Genomic DNA, 14,821 nt, shown 5'->3' on the forward strand with positions numbered 1-14,821 from the left:
AAAATAAGTGAGAGAAACAAAAAAAATCATCTTTTCCTCCCATAATCCCTTACTACCACATGGGATACAAATGTAACCTACTCCTAACCCCAAAAATTAACAAACACAATTAATTAGAAATGTAGAGAAAACTATAATAAAATAATTAAAGTGATAGCAATCAACGACCAACAACACTGATTGGGGATAGTGCAGATACAAATACAAGCTAGACAATGTCGAGTCTAACAAACACAAAACATCCACTCCACACGACATTCAACCAAGAAGTATTTCCATTTTGAAAGTGACATAACATAGACAACCACAACAATCAAATAATGTGATTGTTGGTAAAACATAAAGCAATAAAGTTAAAACACAGCATGCATAGAATAACTGATAAGATAATGCAAAAGAGAACTAAAAACATCCAAAAGAAAAAAAGCCCCAAGTCTGAAACTTTTCACAAAAGCCCTCTATTAAAGGAAGAAAAAAAGCAAATAACAAATAATATGCATAATGCATAGCAGTATGGGTAAAGTTTTATTTCCCATAATTGTGAGGCACAACACAATTATTTATAAAAGGTCAGACAGTTAACAAAACTAAAAAGAAGCGACAAAACATGAAATCATTCACAAGTCAAATACAAACCAAAAAAATCTTAACCAGAAAGGTAGAAACATAGATGGGTTTGTAGAGCAAATCAATTCTTTTTGAAGAGAACAACAAGAATGACCTAACACCACATCGGTTCCAAAGAAACCAGAGAAGAATCACCACCATGCAGAGTGTTGGTATGGTATCAAAGGTAAGAGCCACAATTACTTATGAGCTTATACAATGAAAATATTGTCTTTTTCTAGCCAAATTTGCATAATTCTCCGCATATTTTGAAAGTTTTAGATGAAAAACTAAGGATTTGGTCTAGAGAAAGTCGCAGCCTAAGGGAGCACATGAAAAATCCTCTCTAAAAGCGTAAAATCTATTTCAATAAAACAAGCTAAAAAACAAGATATTCCCTCTAGTAGCAATTATGCCGAACCAAATAAAAGAGGAATACAAAAACACATCAAAGTATGGTGTACCTACAGACTAAATAAAAGGAACTCATATGAGAGATTTCCCTTTGAAGACAATCGGAGGAGCAACTGCAGCAAAAACACAAGAGAATGTGCACCTGCTTGGAAAAAATGGGAAAAAAAATAAGAACACTTAACAATGCTAGCACATAATGAATAAGCACAAGTAGAAAGTATGTAAAACTTAACCCATAAGACAAGTATAAATTATTTTACTTCTTTCAAGATTATAACCACAAACATCAACATTCCTAATATATAACTCTTCCATCAGAACACAAACATAACAAATAAATTACCAATCAGCACTTGATTTTTATTTTAGTTTATTTTGAAGCAATAGTTACTTATTTTGAGGTAACTTATCAATATTTTTAAAATAGTTTATACCAAAAATACAATTAATTACTATTGGAAGTTCAATGTTTCATGCTAGCCAGAGGTATTTTTAAAATAATATTGAAGTTTTTGTCAATCACTGCTTGGTGAGTATTTGTGAAATTTAAGAACAAACAAGTATATAAAGTCTTTCAAGTACAAGAGAAGTCTTTTTACAAAACTATATTGATATCATAAAATCAATGACAACACCAAGTTTATCAAGTCTTCTCTTCTCTTCACATTTAAGAATGATTTTTTTTTCTTCATAAAACTCAAGTACATACAATTATTTCTAGTAAAAGCTATTTAATATAATCATTAAGCATAATCAATCAATTTGTTCTCTCTTCTTCTTTCATGCATATTCACAACACATGCCGCTCACCACCTAACTCAACCCCAAACAAAAATAAAAATCACACAAAAATAGAACCCAGGCCTTCTTCCACATTTGCAACAATGGAAGTAAATTTATTTAAAATTCAGATTCAAATAACACAATGAGAACAAAACACAAATTTAAATTAACAAAATAAAAAATTAATATTTGACCTCATTTATAGTATTTCTGGTACTTGTGTATATTTGACCTCATATATATATATTTATAGTATTTTTGCTGAGCAAAAAATATTAATATTTGTTAATGTCTTGGTTATTTTGCAATGCTTATCTAGGTTTCATAGTATTTTTAATTTGTTGGGTATTGCATATGTATATACCTATTTTTTCTGCAATATTACTTCTAAAAAATTTAGGTAGACTCAAATTATTTATGATTTCATCTGAACTAATGTGTGTGTGATTTTGCAGGCATCAAGGATTACGTTCAATAAACCCATTGGAAGTATAACTATTTGTGGCCATAAGTTCTTAGGATGTCCAATTCCTTGTGGTGTTGTAATAACTCGTTCAGAATACATTAACGCTTTATCCGAAGATGTTGAATATATTGTATCAAGGGATGTTACAATCATAGGTAGCCGGTGTGGGCATGCTCCAATATTTCTTTGGTATGCCTTAAACAAGAGATGTTTAATAGGAGATGAAGTGCAGAAGTGCATTATGAATGCACGCTATTTACATAATCAACTACTTGATGCTGAAATTGGTACAATGTTAAACGAGTTTAGCAACATTGTCGTCTTTGAGAGGCCTCTGGATGAAGACTTTTTTCGTAGGTGAATTTGGCATGCAATGGAAATATTGCACATACAGTGGTGATGCAACATGTTACCATTGAAATGCGGAACTCCTATGTTGGTGAATTTCTTCAAAAACGATCCACTTGGTGCAAGGATGGATGATTTCAACCTTTATATGCATGGAAAACGACATTGGTTATAGAAATTGTGCTTGTTCAATGCACAATTCAATGACATGATTGAGGATATATGAAGTAAATAATACATGCGATGTTATAAATGCATGCTTAAAGTTTTCAAAGTGAGTTGAACTTGTCTAAATGGTGAAGTTACTTAGTTGGCTCGACCCACAACTCACCTAATTAGTCAATTAGAAAGGTTAATGGTGGATTGTGGTGGTTGACTTCCTAGACAATTATTCATTAATATTGAGTAAGGGTTATGAATTTTTTGTTTCCTGTTTTTGTGTGACATGAGAATTAGGATTAATTGGAAATTTGGAATTGATTATGAATAAAATAATACTTTTTAATAATATTTTATTTTATTTTTGGGTGCATTTTGGTGGATAAACTTGTTAACCTTTGTAAAATGTCAACCTGCCATTTTATCTTTTGGTGAGTGTTATGTTTCCTAACTCAATTTCATTTGTTAAGGCAAATTGCAAACGGGTTAGAGCATGTTGGTATGCTTTGCCACTTTTATACATATTATGATATTTGGTATGTAACTATATATTTTTATTTTTAAAAATAAAAATAAGATAAAATTATCAATTAAGAGTATATAATATACAGTAAAAAGAGTCTTTGAAGTATACGTTGATTTGTGGTTAAAAATTGTGTATGGAAAAGATTTAATTTTTTGAAATATTGTTTTTTCACAATTGGTCACTTCTATACAGTAGCCAAGTCAAGAACGACTGACGAACTGAAGCACAATTTTTTTTTTTAATTTTGCAATCAAATCCCAAAAGTTTTGACAAATTATAGTATTCTTTATTAATCTCTCACGATTGAAGTTGGTTTCCAAATATCTTTATTAATCTCTCACGATTGAAGTTGGTTTCCAAATGCTGACCATTCCAATTCCATAGTATTTGACAAGTCAGTTGTACGGCATGATCGAAACACGATTGGAGTCAGATTTATATTAATCTTTAACAGATATATAGGACACATTAATCTGAGATATTTTAGCCTAAAGAAAAGAAAAATTCAATTTATTTTGGCCAGTTTTTGTATATGCTTTATTTGATTCAAAATAGAATTTTAATATGGGAGAAAAATAGGAAAGAAAGTGAAGAGAAAGAGTATGAATTTTTATTAAATTAATATTTTAGTCTGTGCATTGGATAAAATAAATGTTTGTTTTAAATAACTAAAAGTTATAACAAATAATTTTTTTAAAATATATTATAAGAGTTTGACAAATACTCGCATAAAATAATTGGCAGATATATTTTAGCAAAATTCTTAATAATTTAACACCTTTTTCACGTCAATATTTCTTGTCGGCTTTTGTCTTATATTTGGGTTTTAGTTTTAGCACGTTTTTTTATATGTATGCATTGATCCCTTTGGTTTTGTTTTTGTACATCCTTAAAAATTCCGGGTTCTTTCACGCAAGCAAACATGACACCGTTTACCGTGATATTCTGTGTGTACATGCATGCAGTGATGACCTATCTTCAAATTAATTACGAATGCAATATTAATTCTGGCTATAAATACACATCCAAACCTATCTCTCACACTTCTTCATCCCTCCATCTCAGACACGTACCCATTGAAATTACAAACGCAATTAATTGATGGAGAAGAACATGACAATGGCTTTCATTTCAGCAGTTCATGCCACGGAACTGTTGCCAAATGTTGTCAGGGGTGCTAAGGTTACTACTAGAAGAGAAAAATTATGAGAATAACAACAGTCATATGAACCTTGCTATCACACAGTGCAGTGGCGACACACAAGCCAATTTAGCTTCTGCTACTGCTTACTGCGTGGAAACTCTAAATCAGTACAGCTTGTGCAACTTGGGTACGTACGCTTTTGGTGTTTTAATTTTCTTTTAATTAAGTGTGCTTCTAATGAATGACACATGTAGTTTTAAAAAATATGCTTTTTACTTATTAAATTTTTTTAAAATACTATTGGCAATTAAAACAATGATTAGGAAAACCATAACTATTCATAGATGGGGTAACTCTGAATGGGATTCACCACATTTCCTCGTAATATTATGACAGACTCTATCTGCTAATAACATCCATGAATTGCAATTGCAGGCTATCCTACTAATCGGGACTTCAACTGTGATGCAATAAAACCTTTACTTCATTTTCACCTAAACAATGCTGGTGATCCATTTCTAGGGAGCAGCCTTCTTCCTAAATTTAACAACTTTTGAAGTTTGTGTCTATGAAGCATCGACGTTGACACGGACACTGGACACGGACACGTGGACACCTCACATTTTGAAAAAGTTAATGAGATGCTGATTTACTTGTCAGTGTCCGTGTCGGATACGGACACATGTCGGACACCCGGACACGGCAAGGGGATGGAGTGTCCATATTTCATAGGTTTGTGTGCTTAACTGGTTTGCAAATCTGTGGGAGATAAAGAAGAATGAGTATTGGCGATACGCCACAACTGGTGGAACTGAAGGCAATCTTCACGGAATTTTAGTTGGGTTAGTTTTGTTGAATTTGATTTCATTTCTTTCATTATTTTAAAAAAATATCCCAGACACAAACTTTGATTTATATATATATACTTTTATATACAGGAGAGAGCAACTTCGTGATGGGATCTTATATACCTCACAAGATTCACATTATTCAATCTTCAAAATAGCTAGAATGTATATATCGAATGAAGTGCGTGAAGATTAGCACATTAACCTCCGGTGAGATTGATTGTGCTAATCTGAGGAATTTAGTTCTTGCGCACAAAGACAAGCCAGCCATTATCAATTTAAACATAGGTCTCTTCTTGTCTTTGACTAGCTAGTTACACTTAATTTGAACAAGCTCATGCACAAACTTTTTTCCAAATGTAGACATATACCAAACTTAGAACAAGTATGTTATTGCAGGGACGACTATGAAAGGAGCTATTGATGACCTTGATCTTGTAATACAAACGCTTGAGGGATGTGGTTTCACTCGTGATCGATTCTACATTCATTGTGATGGAGCTCTATTTGGAATGATGTTGCCTTTTGTCAAACAAGTGAGTTTAAAAAGTTACTTAATTATTAGTTAATAAAAGCATTGCTTTGATGTATTCTTAGCACTACTATAAAAAAGCATTTCCACGACATCAATATAACATCGGTGCTATGCGAACGTTGTTGAATCTATAGCGGTGGCATTTTTGTAAATACCCCGACATTAACGACAACGTTTTTGGTGCTGCCCGATGTCGTATTTGAGCGGTTCAACAAATGACTACGTTTGAGTGAAAAAACGTCTTCGTATTTCACAGCATGCCAATGAATACAACGACGTTTTTTAAAAACCCGTCTTTGAATTGTTATGTTTTTTCTCTCTCTTATTTATCTTCTCAGGTACACTGCTGCTGCTGACCCTTCATTTTCCACTCACCCTTCACTTTCCTCTCTCTCATTGTTGCCTTGTGTCTCCCTTTTTCTTTGTCGTAAACCCTAGCGTGGTCAGGTGCCGAATCTCTGAGTCCGAGAGGCTCAACTCCACCTCCTCCTCGACTCCTCTACCCGCAGTTTCTTCTGCCTCCTCACCTCGCTCTTGCTCAGCGCCGCGATGCCGGTCCCTGGGATCGGCACCAGTTTCAGCGGCATGCTCCAGCTCGGCTCGAAGGTGTGCCACACGCGTCGCTTCAGGAGATCATGCGGCAACAGAACGTGAATTTCAGAGGAGGAGGTAAGGGGTTCGATGATGCCGAGGCTGTGGAGTTTCTTGGTGATTCGTTCAATGGCGGAGGAGATCGACGGGTTCGGGTTTGAATCTCGGGAGTGGAGCAACGAATGTGGAATCTGGTTTTGGATTTGGGAAATTTCTCTCTATTTGCTCGATATGAATTATTTAGATTTGGTTTTTTGAATATTTCTTTCTCATGTTGGAGACTGTTAGATTGTTCTATCCAAAAGCTGAGTTGACCTTAATGAGTGGTGCAACAGTTAGGATAGAAAAACAAAAAGGAAAACAAAAATATCAAGGCTTAGAATTTTCGTTGTTATTACTCTAGTCTTTCCACCTTTTTTCATCAATTTCTAATTTGGTTATTTTACTTAAACTTTTCTCTTACGACTGTCTCCAGAATTTTGAAGTTTTCCCTTTGTTTTGATGTTTCTCAAGATTCGATGTACGTGTTTTAAAAAATTACACGCGCATAATAAATAAATAAAAACACAGTGTAGATTTTTGTTTGGCTTTATCCGATTTTCTCTATTAATGAATAATCTTGTTTGTCTTTTTATGCGTTACCACTCTGTCTGAATTGAGTATTCCTCCATCTCCCTTTCAAAATTAGGAACATTTTTTATGTCTAATTTTAGTAATAATAGCCGTATGGTTGTGTTGTTCTTATAACAGTGGTGCAGTTGAAGGGCCGTGAGGATGTTAGAGAAAGTGGAGGAGTTTAACATGGATAAAGTTATACAAGAGTTTGAATTATTGACAAGGGATGCAAAAAGAGTTCAGAGGGAAACACTCAAGAGGATTTTGGAGGACAACACATCAGCAGAGTACTTGCAGAGTTTGGGTCTCAATGGAAGAACTGACCCTGAGAGTTTCAAGGCCTGTGTTCCAATGGTCACCCACAAAGAATTGGAACCTTATAGCTGTTGCCTGAGAATACAGCAACATCAACGAAAAAAGGTGAACTTGTGGTTTCTTCTCCTCAAAATATTTCAAAGCTGTTGCTAATCCTTGGAAGTAGGCATTATAGTTCTATTTCAAAACTAGGTGTTGTGTTATTTTAAAGACAGTACGTAGGTATATTTCTAAGGATTTTTGAAATGGAATGCAGACTTTGTTTTCATTTATAATTATGCAAAAGATTTAGTCGTTTGTATTCCTCTTTTTCTTTGTTTGCAGGGCCTGTTGCCACCCCTTGATGCTCCACACCATTTGCGCAAACATGAATGGGGTCCTTATCGAGAAGGTAGGCCTTTGCATTTTAGGATAATTTGTAATAGTTATATAGAGTAATAAGTAGATATGGAAGGATTTGAAACATATGGTTTGTGCAGGGATTGGTTGAGCTTCTTTAATTTGAGTGACACATAGCATTCGAGCTGGTTGTAAATTGATCTTTGCTTGTCTTTTTTATTTAGTTCTGCTTGAGATGTTTGATGATTGCCTTTGGTGGACTGCCTGGGTTGGAAGAGACTATTGAAGAATATGATAACTTAAAGGTAATACAATGTTTCTTTTAGTATTTATACATGCTTGTAACCTGTAATTGTGAGACTGCTGCCAACTACTGATTACATGCTTGTAATCAGTATTTTATTATTTTTATACTATTTATATATCACAAGCAAACTTAATAAAATCAGCGGTGGAAGTGCATATTTCATAATGATTTTTATACTATTTTTATATTTTATTATTTTTAGACCATTTTGATCAAACTGATTTTTTCTGGTTTAATTGAAAAAGGTAGGTGTGAACTGTGAACAAGGCAATGAAAGAGGAACAATATTATTAACCTTTTGTCCCATTTTCTAAACTCTATTTAATGTTTGTTTTTTTTCTTGAAATTTCTTACTTTTTCTTGGATAAATGAAGGATTTAATTCAATGAATGTCATTTAAATTCCAACACTTTATAATTGTTCATAAAAAAAATCTGAACATATTACTGTTGACAACAACCACTTTTAACTTCAGCGTCTGTTACTGACCTTTTTCCATGTATTAGTATTTGTTCTTGGAACTGAAGTTGCAACCCAAAAATTGATTTTTTTTTCCTACTGTTTTCTTTGGTTTTTCATAAAAAAGAATGTTTTCATTGGTGGTTCGAATCTAGGAGTCTACTGATATGCGTTTTTTTACTTGTTGTACAGTTTTGCAGCTTTGCTATAAACTGGAAGCATACCTACACAACTTGGTGATTTGAAGAAGCTTAGTGTTCTTGCTCTTTAGTCAAACCTGCTGGGTGGAGCTATCCCTGCTAGATTTGGGAAAGTTAATGAGGCTAGATTTGAACTCTAATAATATCTTTCTAAGTTTATTTTTGCTTCTGAACACTCTTTCTCAGGGTTTATTTTTCGTGGGTTATTGATTAATAATTCAAAACCTGATCCAAATGCTCCTCTATAAAATTGCTACATGAGTAGCTCGTTGTTTGATTATAATATATAACCTTAAATGTCCTTGAAAGGAGTTGGACTAATGGATTGTTTTATTGACCTGGGGAAAATATGGCATCGCTGTTCATATAGTTTTGTGAAAACACTTCTTAATTTCCATGGCAATACGAAATAAGTATTTTTATTCACGTTCTGCTACTAGTTGTTAACTTAAGAATAAATATAAATAATACTAAAACCAGTGTTTTAATTACAATATTATCATATTGTAATTAAAATACTGGTTTTCATATTATAAATATTGATTTATTGATTATTAGTAATATTGATAATATTAAAAATATAAAAAATGATCATTAATTAACAAATTTTTAATTGCAGGTTATTAAATATTTAACATCGTTTCTTAACTTAGCACCGATGTTGAAAAGCGTTATTTTACAACGTTCACTAAGATAAAAACGATGTAGAATGTGTAATTTCTACATCATTTCTTAACTAAGCACCGATGTTGAAAAACACTATTTTACAATGTTCACTAAGATAAAAACGATGTAGAAGGTGTAATTTCTACATCATTTCTTAACTGAGCACCGATGTTGAAAAATACTATTTTACAACGTTCACTAAGATAAAAACGATGTAGAAGGTGTAATTTTTACATCATTTCTTAACTAAGCACCGATGTTGAAACTTTCTACAACAGTGATATAGGGACCGATGTTGAAACTTTAAACTTTCAACAACATCCTATTCAACATCGGTTGACCACCGATGTAAAATGTGATTTTTGACCGATGTTGAAACTGTGTTTTCCAGTAGTGTAGGAATTAATGAAGATGCTATGAATTGAAGGTCGGATGTGTGGAGACCAAAAATCATCCAAGCTAAGAAACTGATTAATTATGATTTCATCTAAAATATTGTGTGGGTTATTTCACATTCACAGACACTGAGGATTACCTTCAAGAAACCTATTGGAAGTGTGACTATTTCTGGTCATAAGTTCTTGGGATGCCCAATTCCTTGTGGTGTTGTAATAACTCATTTAGAATATACATCAATGCATTGTCTAAAGATGTTGAAATTATTGCTTCAAGAGATACCACAATCACAGGTAGCCGTTGTCAGCATGCTCCAATATTTCTTTGGTATGCCTTGAAAAAAAGAGGTTTAATAGGACTCCAAGACGAAGTGCAAAAATGCATAATGAAAGCACGGTATTTACAAAATCGGCTAGGTGATGCTGGAATTGGTACAATACTAAACAAGTTTAGCAACATTGTCATCTTTGAGAGGCCTCTAGATCATGACTTTACTCGTACAATGCTGGAATTTGGCATGCAATGGGAATATTGCACATGTGATGGTGATGCAACACATTACCGTTAAAATGTTGGACTCCTTTGTTGGTGAGTTTCGCAAAAAACGATCCTTTTGGTTCGAAGATGGGCAACTTCAGCCTCTGTGCATTGCAAATGACATTGGTTCTAGAAATTGTGCCTGTTCAATGCACCGTTGACTATATCATGATAGAGAATCTTTTTAAGTAATAAATATGTGATGTTGGTCTAAATGAAAGGGACTTAATAGTCTTTTAAGCATGTGATCTGAATTTAATTTTATGATTTTGTGTATAAAAAATGTGGTTAAGAAGTGTTTCTTATTTACTAGTATATGAAAAAATTTAATTAAGATATTAATCTTCCACTCCATAAGTATGTTTTGAAAGATCGATGACGAAGACTACAATGAATAGTGTCTATAGGTTTTCAACAGTTGGATATGTTTTTATTTTTAAGTCAATGGATGAGAATTTTTCTTTTTAATAGTTGTTCTTCTTTTTCATTTTTCTATCTTTTTCCCAAATTACCCCCTCCTTCTTCCTCTATCTACTGCATTAGTCCACTAAATTCCACCAAATCTGCATTATTATTGTTAACATGTGTTCCAGATCACGCGCGAGTACCAGCACCGACACCATCCCCGCCAGCTATTGCTCTGTCTCCCTCTCCGTCTGTGGCTGATGATTTGGGTTTTGATTGGTTGCAGCAAATCTTGTCGTCCCAATCGACCTACAAGTTTTAAATTCATCTCCTGAATGTTTTCACAAATCCTTCTCTTTATTAAAGGAAGAATCGTCATAATTGGAGAAATAAACGTTTTGAATGGCTTCAGAACCCTCTGAAGGACAATTGAGAGGATGAGTAAATCCTAGTTAAGTGGGTTGTGGAGAGAGCTTAAGGACAAATTAAGAACCGGAAGATCATGTGTGCTGATAGGATGAGTGTGTTAACTTACTTACGTGTGTGTGTGAGAGAGAGAGAGAGGGAGAGAGAAAGGTCCGAGGGTGAATGAATGAGGAAAAGTGCTGGTGGTGTTGGTGAAGTGAGAAAGATCAAAGGGAGTAAAGATGCATGGGTGTAAAAGGTTATGTGTAAGATAATAACCATAACAGCGATTTCGCTCATACGAGGGGACACACATCTACAAACATATGTACATGATTGAAAGTTTGATGCATGTAATTAAGTTCAGAAGCTACAAAGCCATAACTCAGAATACTTTCATTCATCACCCATCACCTATTTATCCTTCAACATCTTGATGTTCAACTGTTTTCACCACATAAATGAAGAAAATAAAGAACGAGTTCTGGTTTTAACCTAAAAATTAATGTAGGAAACGCACAAGAATAAGCTATCTGGCTAGCCTAAAACAGTAAAGCATAATAACAACAAAGTACCAACTTCACAAATCTCGGCCATTACAAATACATACACAAGATGATACTTGTGATATCGTTTGCTGCTGCTATAATGAACTAGTTTAGCTGACTGAAGTTGGAGAAGTTATTAAGGCCATATTCCCCACCAAAACTCTGAGTACTAGAGGAAGGAAGAGGATTAGGCATGGAGAGCTGTGCTTGCTGAGGGTCAAGATGTTGCTGATCATGAGACGGAGGGTTATGAAACTGTTGTAGAGCCAACTATGAAGAAAACTGAGAGGACAACTCGTCGACAGAACCATAACTCGACATAACACCAACATGATCATATTTATTCCTAAGGAGGCTTCGAAGTTCTTCCTTTATCTTTGCAGCGGCAGCTGCAAGCACAAGAGTGTGTCCATGATAATATTGATGTACCAAATTTATAAATTAGCAACAAAGGCTAAATAGATGTCCAAACTGGTGCAGAATTACAAGCTAATAACTACCAAAAAGGGGTCATTAATTAAGCTTCAACTAACAAGTTCTCCTATGAACTTAAAGGTTATTTAATTTCATGCATGCCTTTTGGAAAGCGGTAATTGTTATATATATATATATATATATATATATATGTGATGCGAGGGATAGCACAAGTTTGCTTCTTTAGGCATAAACAAATATGAAACGATGCTTACCATCTTTAATTTTTACCAGTGTTTATTAGTTGTTTTTTCTTTGAAGAGTGAAACATATATCTTCACATAAATTCGCAAAACATTGTAGTCATGGTTAAATCAAAGTAACATGAATAATAATAATAAAAAAAACAAAACTATTTGGTCAGAAATTTTTAAAATCATATCATAGAATTTTCAAATGTAAATTTACAAAGGCAACATCCAAACCCTAACAGAACATCCTTAATCTAGAAGGAAGGTTTGTATAATTAGAGCAAAATGTAAGGGGTGAAATTATTCTTACCATTTTTGTAGTTTTCTTTTATAATATAAACCTCATTTATATTTCAGGGGAGCTTCATGAGTTTGTGTAGGTTTCTATCATTTTTCAAAGGAGATCTTAAATAAGTGAAGCATTATCAAAGTTTCTTAAAAATGAAATAACAATTTTAGAGACGAGTTTGTGCAACACGCGATACAGGAAGGCATTTATGCTAATAAATAGTTACACGATGGTCATCCATGCTAGGGAGCCTAGGGCTAGTTGTATAGTTTTAAGAGATAAATTTTAATTCTATTGGTAACCTCCTTACGTAATCATATGATCCCAGGCACTACCACTAGCTAGTACATTGATCCCGATCTTAGAATAGCCTAATTTTATTAGTAATTTTGCTAACAAAAAAAAATGTAAAATATTATAATTTAATCTAATTATTATTACCATACTATGGACCTTTTATTCACAATTGACAACTTTTTCTAAGAAAGAAAGCATCGCTATTTAGTGGGTGTCTTCCACAAATTAAAGAATTGCCACCACACAATTCACAATTATCAATTAAATAGATCTATAGCATTGTTAACACAAGCACCACCCAAGTTGCCACATTTATGTTTATGTAGAACCATAATAAAATTGAAAAGGAAAACGCACATACCTGAAGAAAGCTAATACTATTATCCAGGTTAGCTGATTGAATCGCTAGCTGCTGGACCTTTACTTGCAACTCTTTTTAATAAAGCACTCTCCTCTTCTTTGATTTAGCAGCAGATTTTCTATTGCCAAGAATCCTACAGAACAAAACAATTCAACTTATATCACTGAGAACATCAATCACACACCCCCCAAACTTAATTATTTTCCCAAGTACATATGATCAACTGATTTTTTTTTTCTTTTTAAAAAAATAAACTACTATTTCTTCCAGAAACATGTGTTACATTTCGTTGACTACAACACTTTTGTTGCGCAGATGCACGCACACGAGCAAAGACTGATTCAGGCCAATTTAATTTACGTAGTATATGGTCTAACTCTTTTTCCTTGAAAACAAAACCTCTTTAATTTGTTCATTAATGTTTTTTTTTTAAATTTATTTTTAACTTGTGATGTTGCAGAATATTGATTGCATTGGAAATTTGGTTGAAGAGGATCGAGGTTTGACGAAGTGGGTGTCTACAAAATATCACGCAAAAATCGATCAAACAAAGGTCTTACTTATAAAAGAAAAACATTGAATTATATTTTCATTAATTTTGATTATAATATTTAATATAATTAATAATGACATAAAAATCAATAATTAAAAATTAGAAAAATTAAACAGTTTAATCCGCAAAATTCATATTTTATTTTATAAAATTACTCCATGTTAAGTCTTTTAAATTATTTTATTAAAAAAATAATTAAAATAAAATGTAATTAACACCACCTATTAACCCTCTTGGGATCAACCCTAGCAAGTTCAGCAAGCTCCTCAGAGTCCATGGCCCTCTTCCCCCGAGATACCACTGGCCCACACGCCGCAACGGTATAGCTGTTCCGGTGACGCCGCTTCTCCTTAATCTGATGGAACGCCGTGTCCGGCGGTGCTCCGGCGAAGTCAGGGTCCATTGGTGGAAAGTAATAAAAATCTGTTTTACGGGGATTGGACATTTGGATTTTAGTTGAGATATGAGATGTCAGAAACAGAAACTGAAGTTGAAGAAGGGTGCTGTTTACTACCCTACTGTTCAACTTCAAGTACATTCTTAAATACTGTATTAATAACGTTAATTTCATCTAATACTAATAATTAACACCTATTTCTTTTAATAATTTGAAATGTTTAGAAACAATTTGATTATTTTTATATTTTTACCATAATGTTGTCATTGGCCTTTTTTGTTTCCATTTAACTTCTTTATCAGGTTTTTTATTTTATTTTTAAACAATAAAAAAATATTGTAGCTGAAAAATCAAATTATCATTAAATGTAAAGATAAAATGGAAATAAATTAAATTAGTAGATTAAAATATTAATTTTTATTATATTTAAATGAGTAAAATTAATGACATCTTTATTAAGTAATTATCTCTAAGAGCCAAAATATAATAATTGAAAAGGTCAAATTATAGTTAAATGTAATGTATAAAGAAAATGAAAAAAGAAATTAAAGGATTAAATATTAGTTTTATAATATATTTAAAGGAGTGAAATTAATGATTTCATCTTGTGTATTTATTAGCACGTTAAAAAAATCCAAAAATATCTA

At 33.0% G+C, this 14,821-nt stretch overlaps 1 protein-coding gene, 1 long non-coding RNA gene and 2 pseudogenes across 6 annotated transcripts; 3 read left to right on the top strand and 1 right to left on the bottom strand.

Moving 5' to 3' along the window:
• The first annotated feature begins 766 nt into the window (after positions 1 to 766).
• Positions 767 to 2,829, top strand: LOC114402135 (annotated as a pseudogene).
• A 1,592-nt stretch (positions 2,830 to 4,421) lies between these two features.
• Positions 4,422 to 10,415, top strand: LOC114402136 (annotated as a pseudogene).
• Positions 6,135 to 9,003, top strand: LOC114402461 (jasmonoyl--L-amino acid synthetase JAR6-like). Of its 5 annotated transcripts, none has more exons than XM_028365035.1 (5): positions 6,135 to 6,940; positions 7,171 to 7,455; positions 7,675 to 7,741; positions 7,914 to 7,994; positions 8,648 to 9,003. In XM_028365035.1, the coding sequence occupies exons 2-4, from the start codon at positions 7,195 to 7,197 to the stop codon at positions 7,973 to 7,975; spliced, it is 390 nt and encodes a 129-aa protein (XP_028220836.1). In that variant the 5' UTR covers positions 6,135 to 6,940; positions 7,171 to 7,194; the 3' UTR covers positions 7,976 to 7,994; positions 8,648 to 9,003. The 5 variants fall into 5 exon arrangements, 3 of the variants coding, with proteins under 3 accessions (XP_028220836.1, XP_028220837.1, XP_028220838.1); XM_028365036.1 differs by having other exon boundaries at positions 6,136 to 6,627; XM_028365037.1 differs by having other exon boundaries at positions 6,136 to 6,614.
• Positions 10,416 to 11,441: 1,026 nt separating the features above from the next.
• On the bottom strand, positions 11,442 to 13,820 carry LOC114402225. Its single transcript, XR_003664391.1, has 2 exons — positions 13,225 to 13,820; positions 11,442 to 12,001 (listed from the first exon to the last, which is right to left on the bottom strand). It is a non-coding gene; the product is annotated as an uncharacterized LOC114402225 (long non-coding RNA).
• Between the last annotated feature and the right edge of the window lie 1,001 nt (positions 13,821 to 14,821).

The sequence above is a fragment of the Glycine soja genome, chromosome 20 (genome assembly GCF_004193775.1).
Source record: "Glycine soja cultivar W05 chromosome 20, ASM419377v2, whole genome shotgun sequence".
Lineage (NCBI taxonomy): Eukaryota > Viridiplantae > Streptophyta > Magnoliopsida > Fabales > Fabaceae > Glycine > Glycine soja.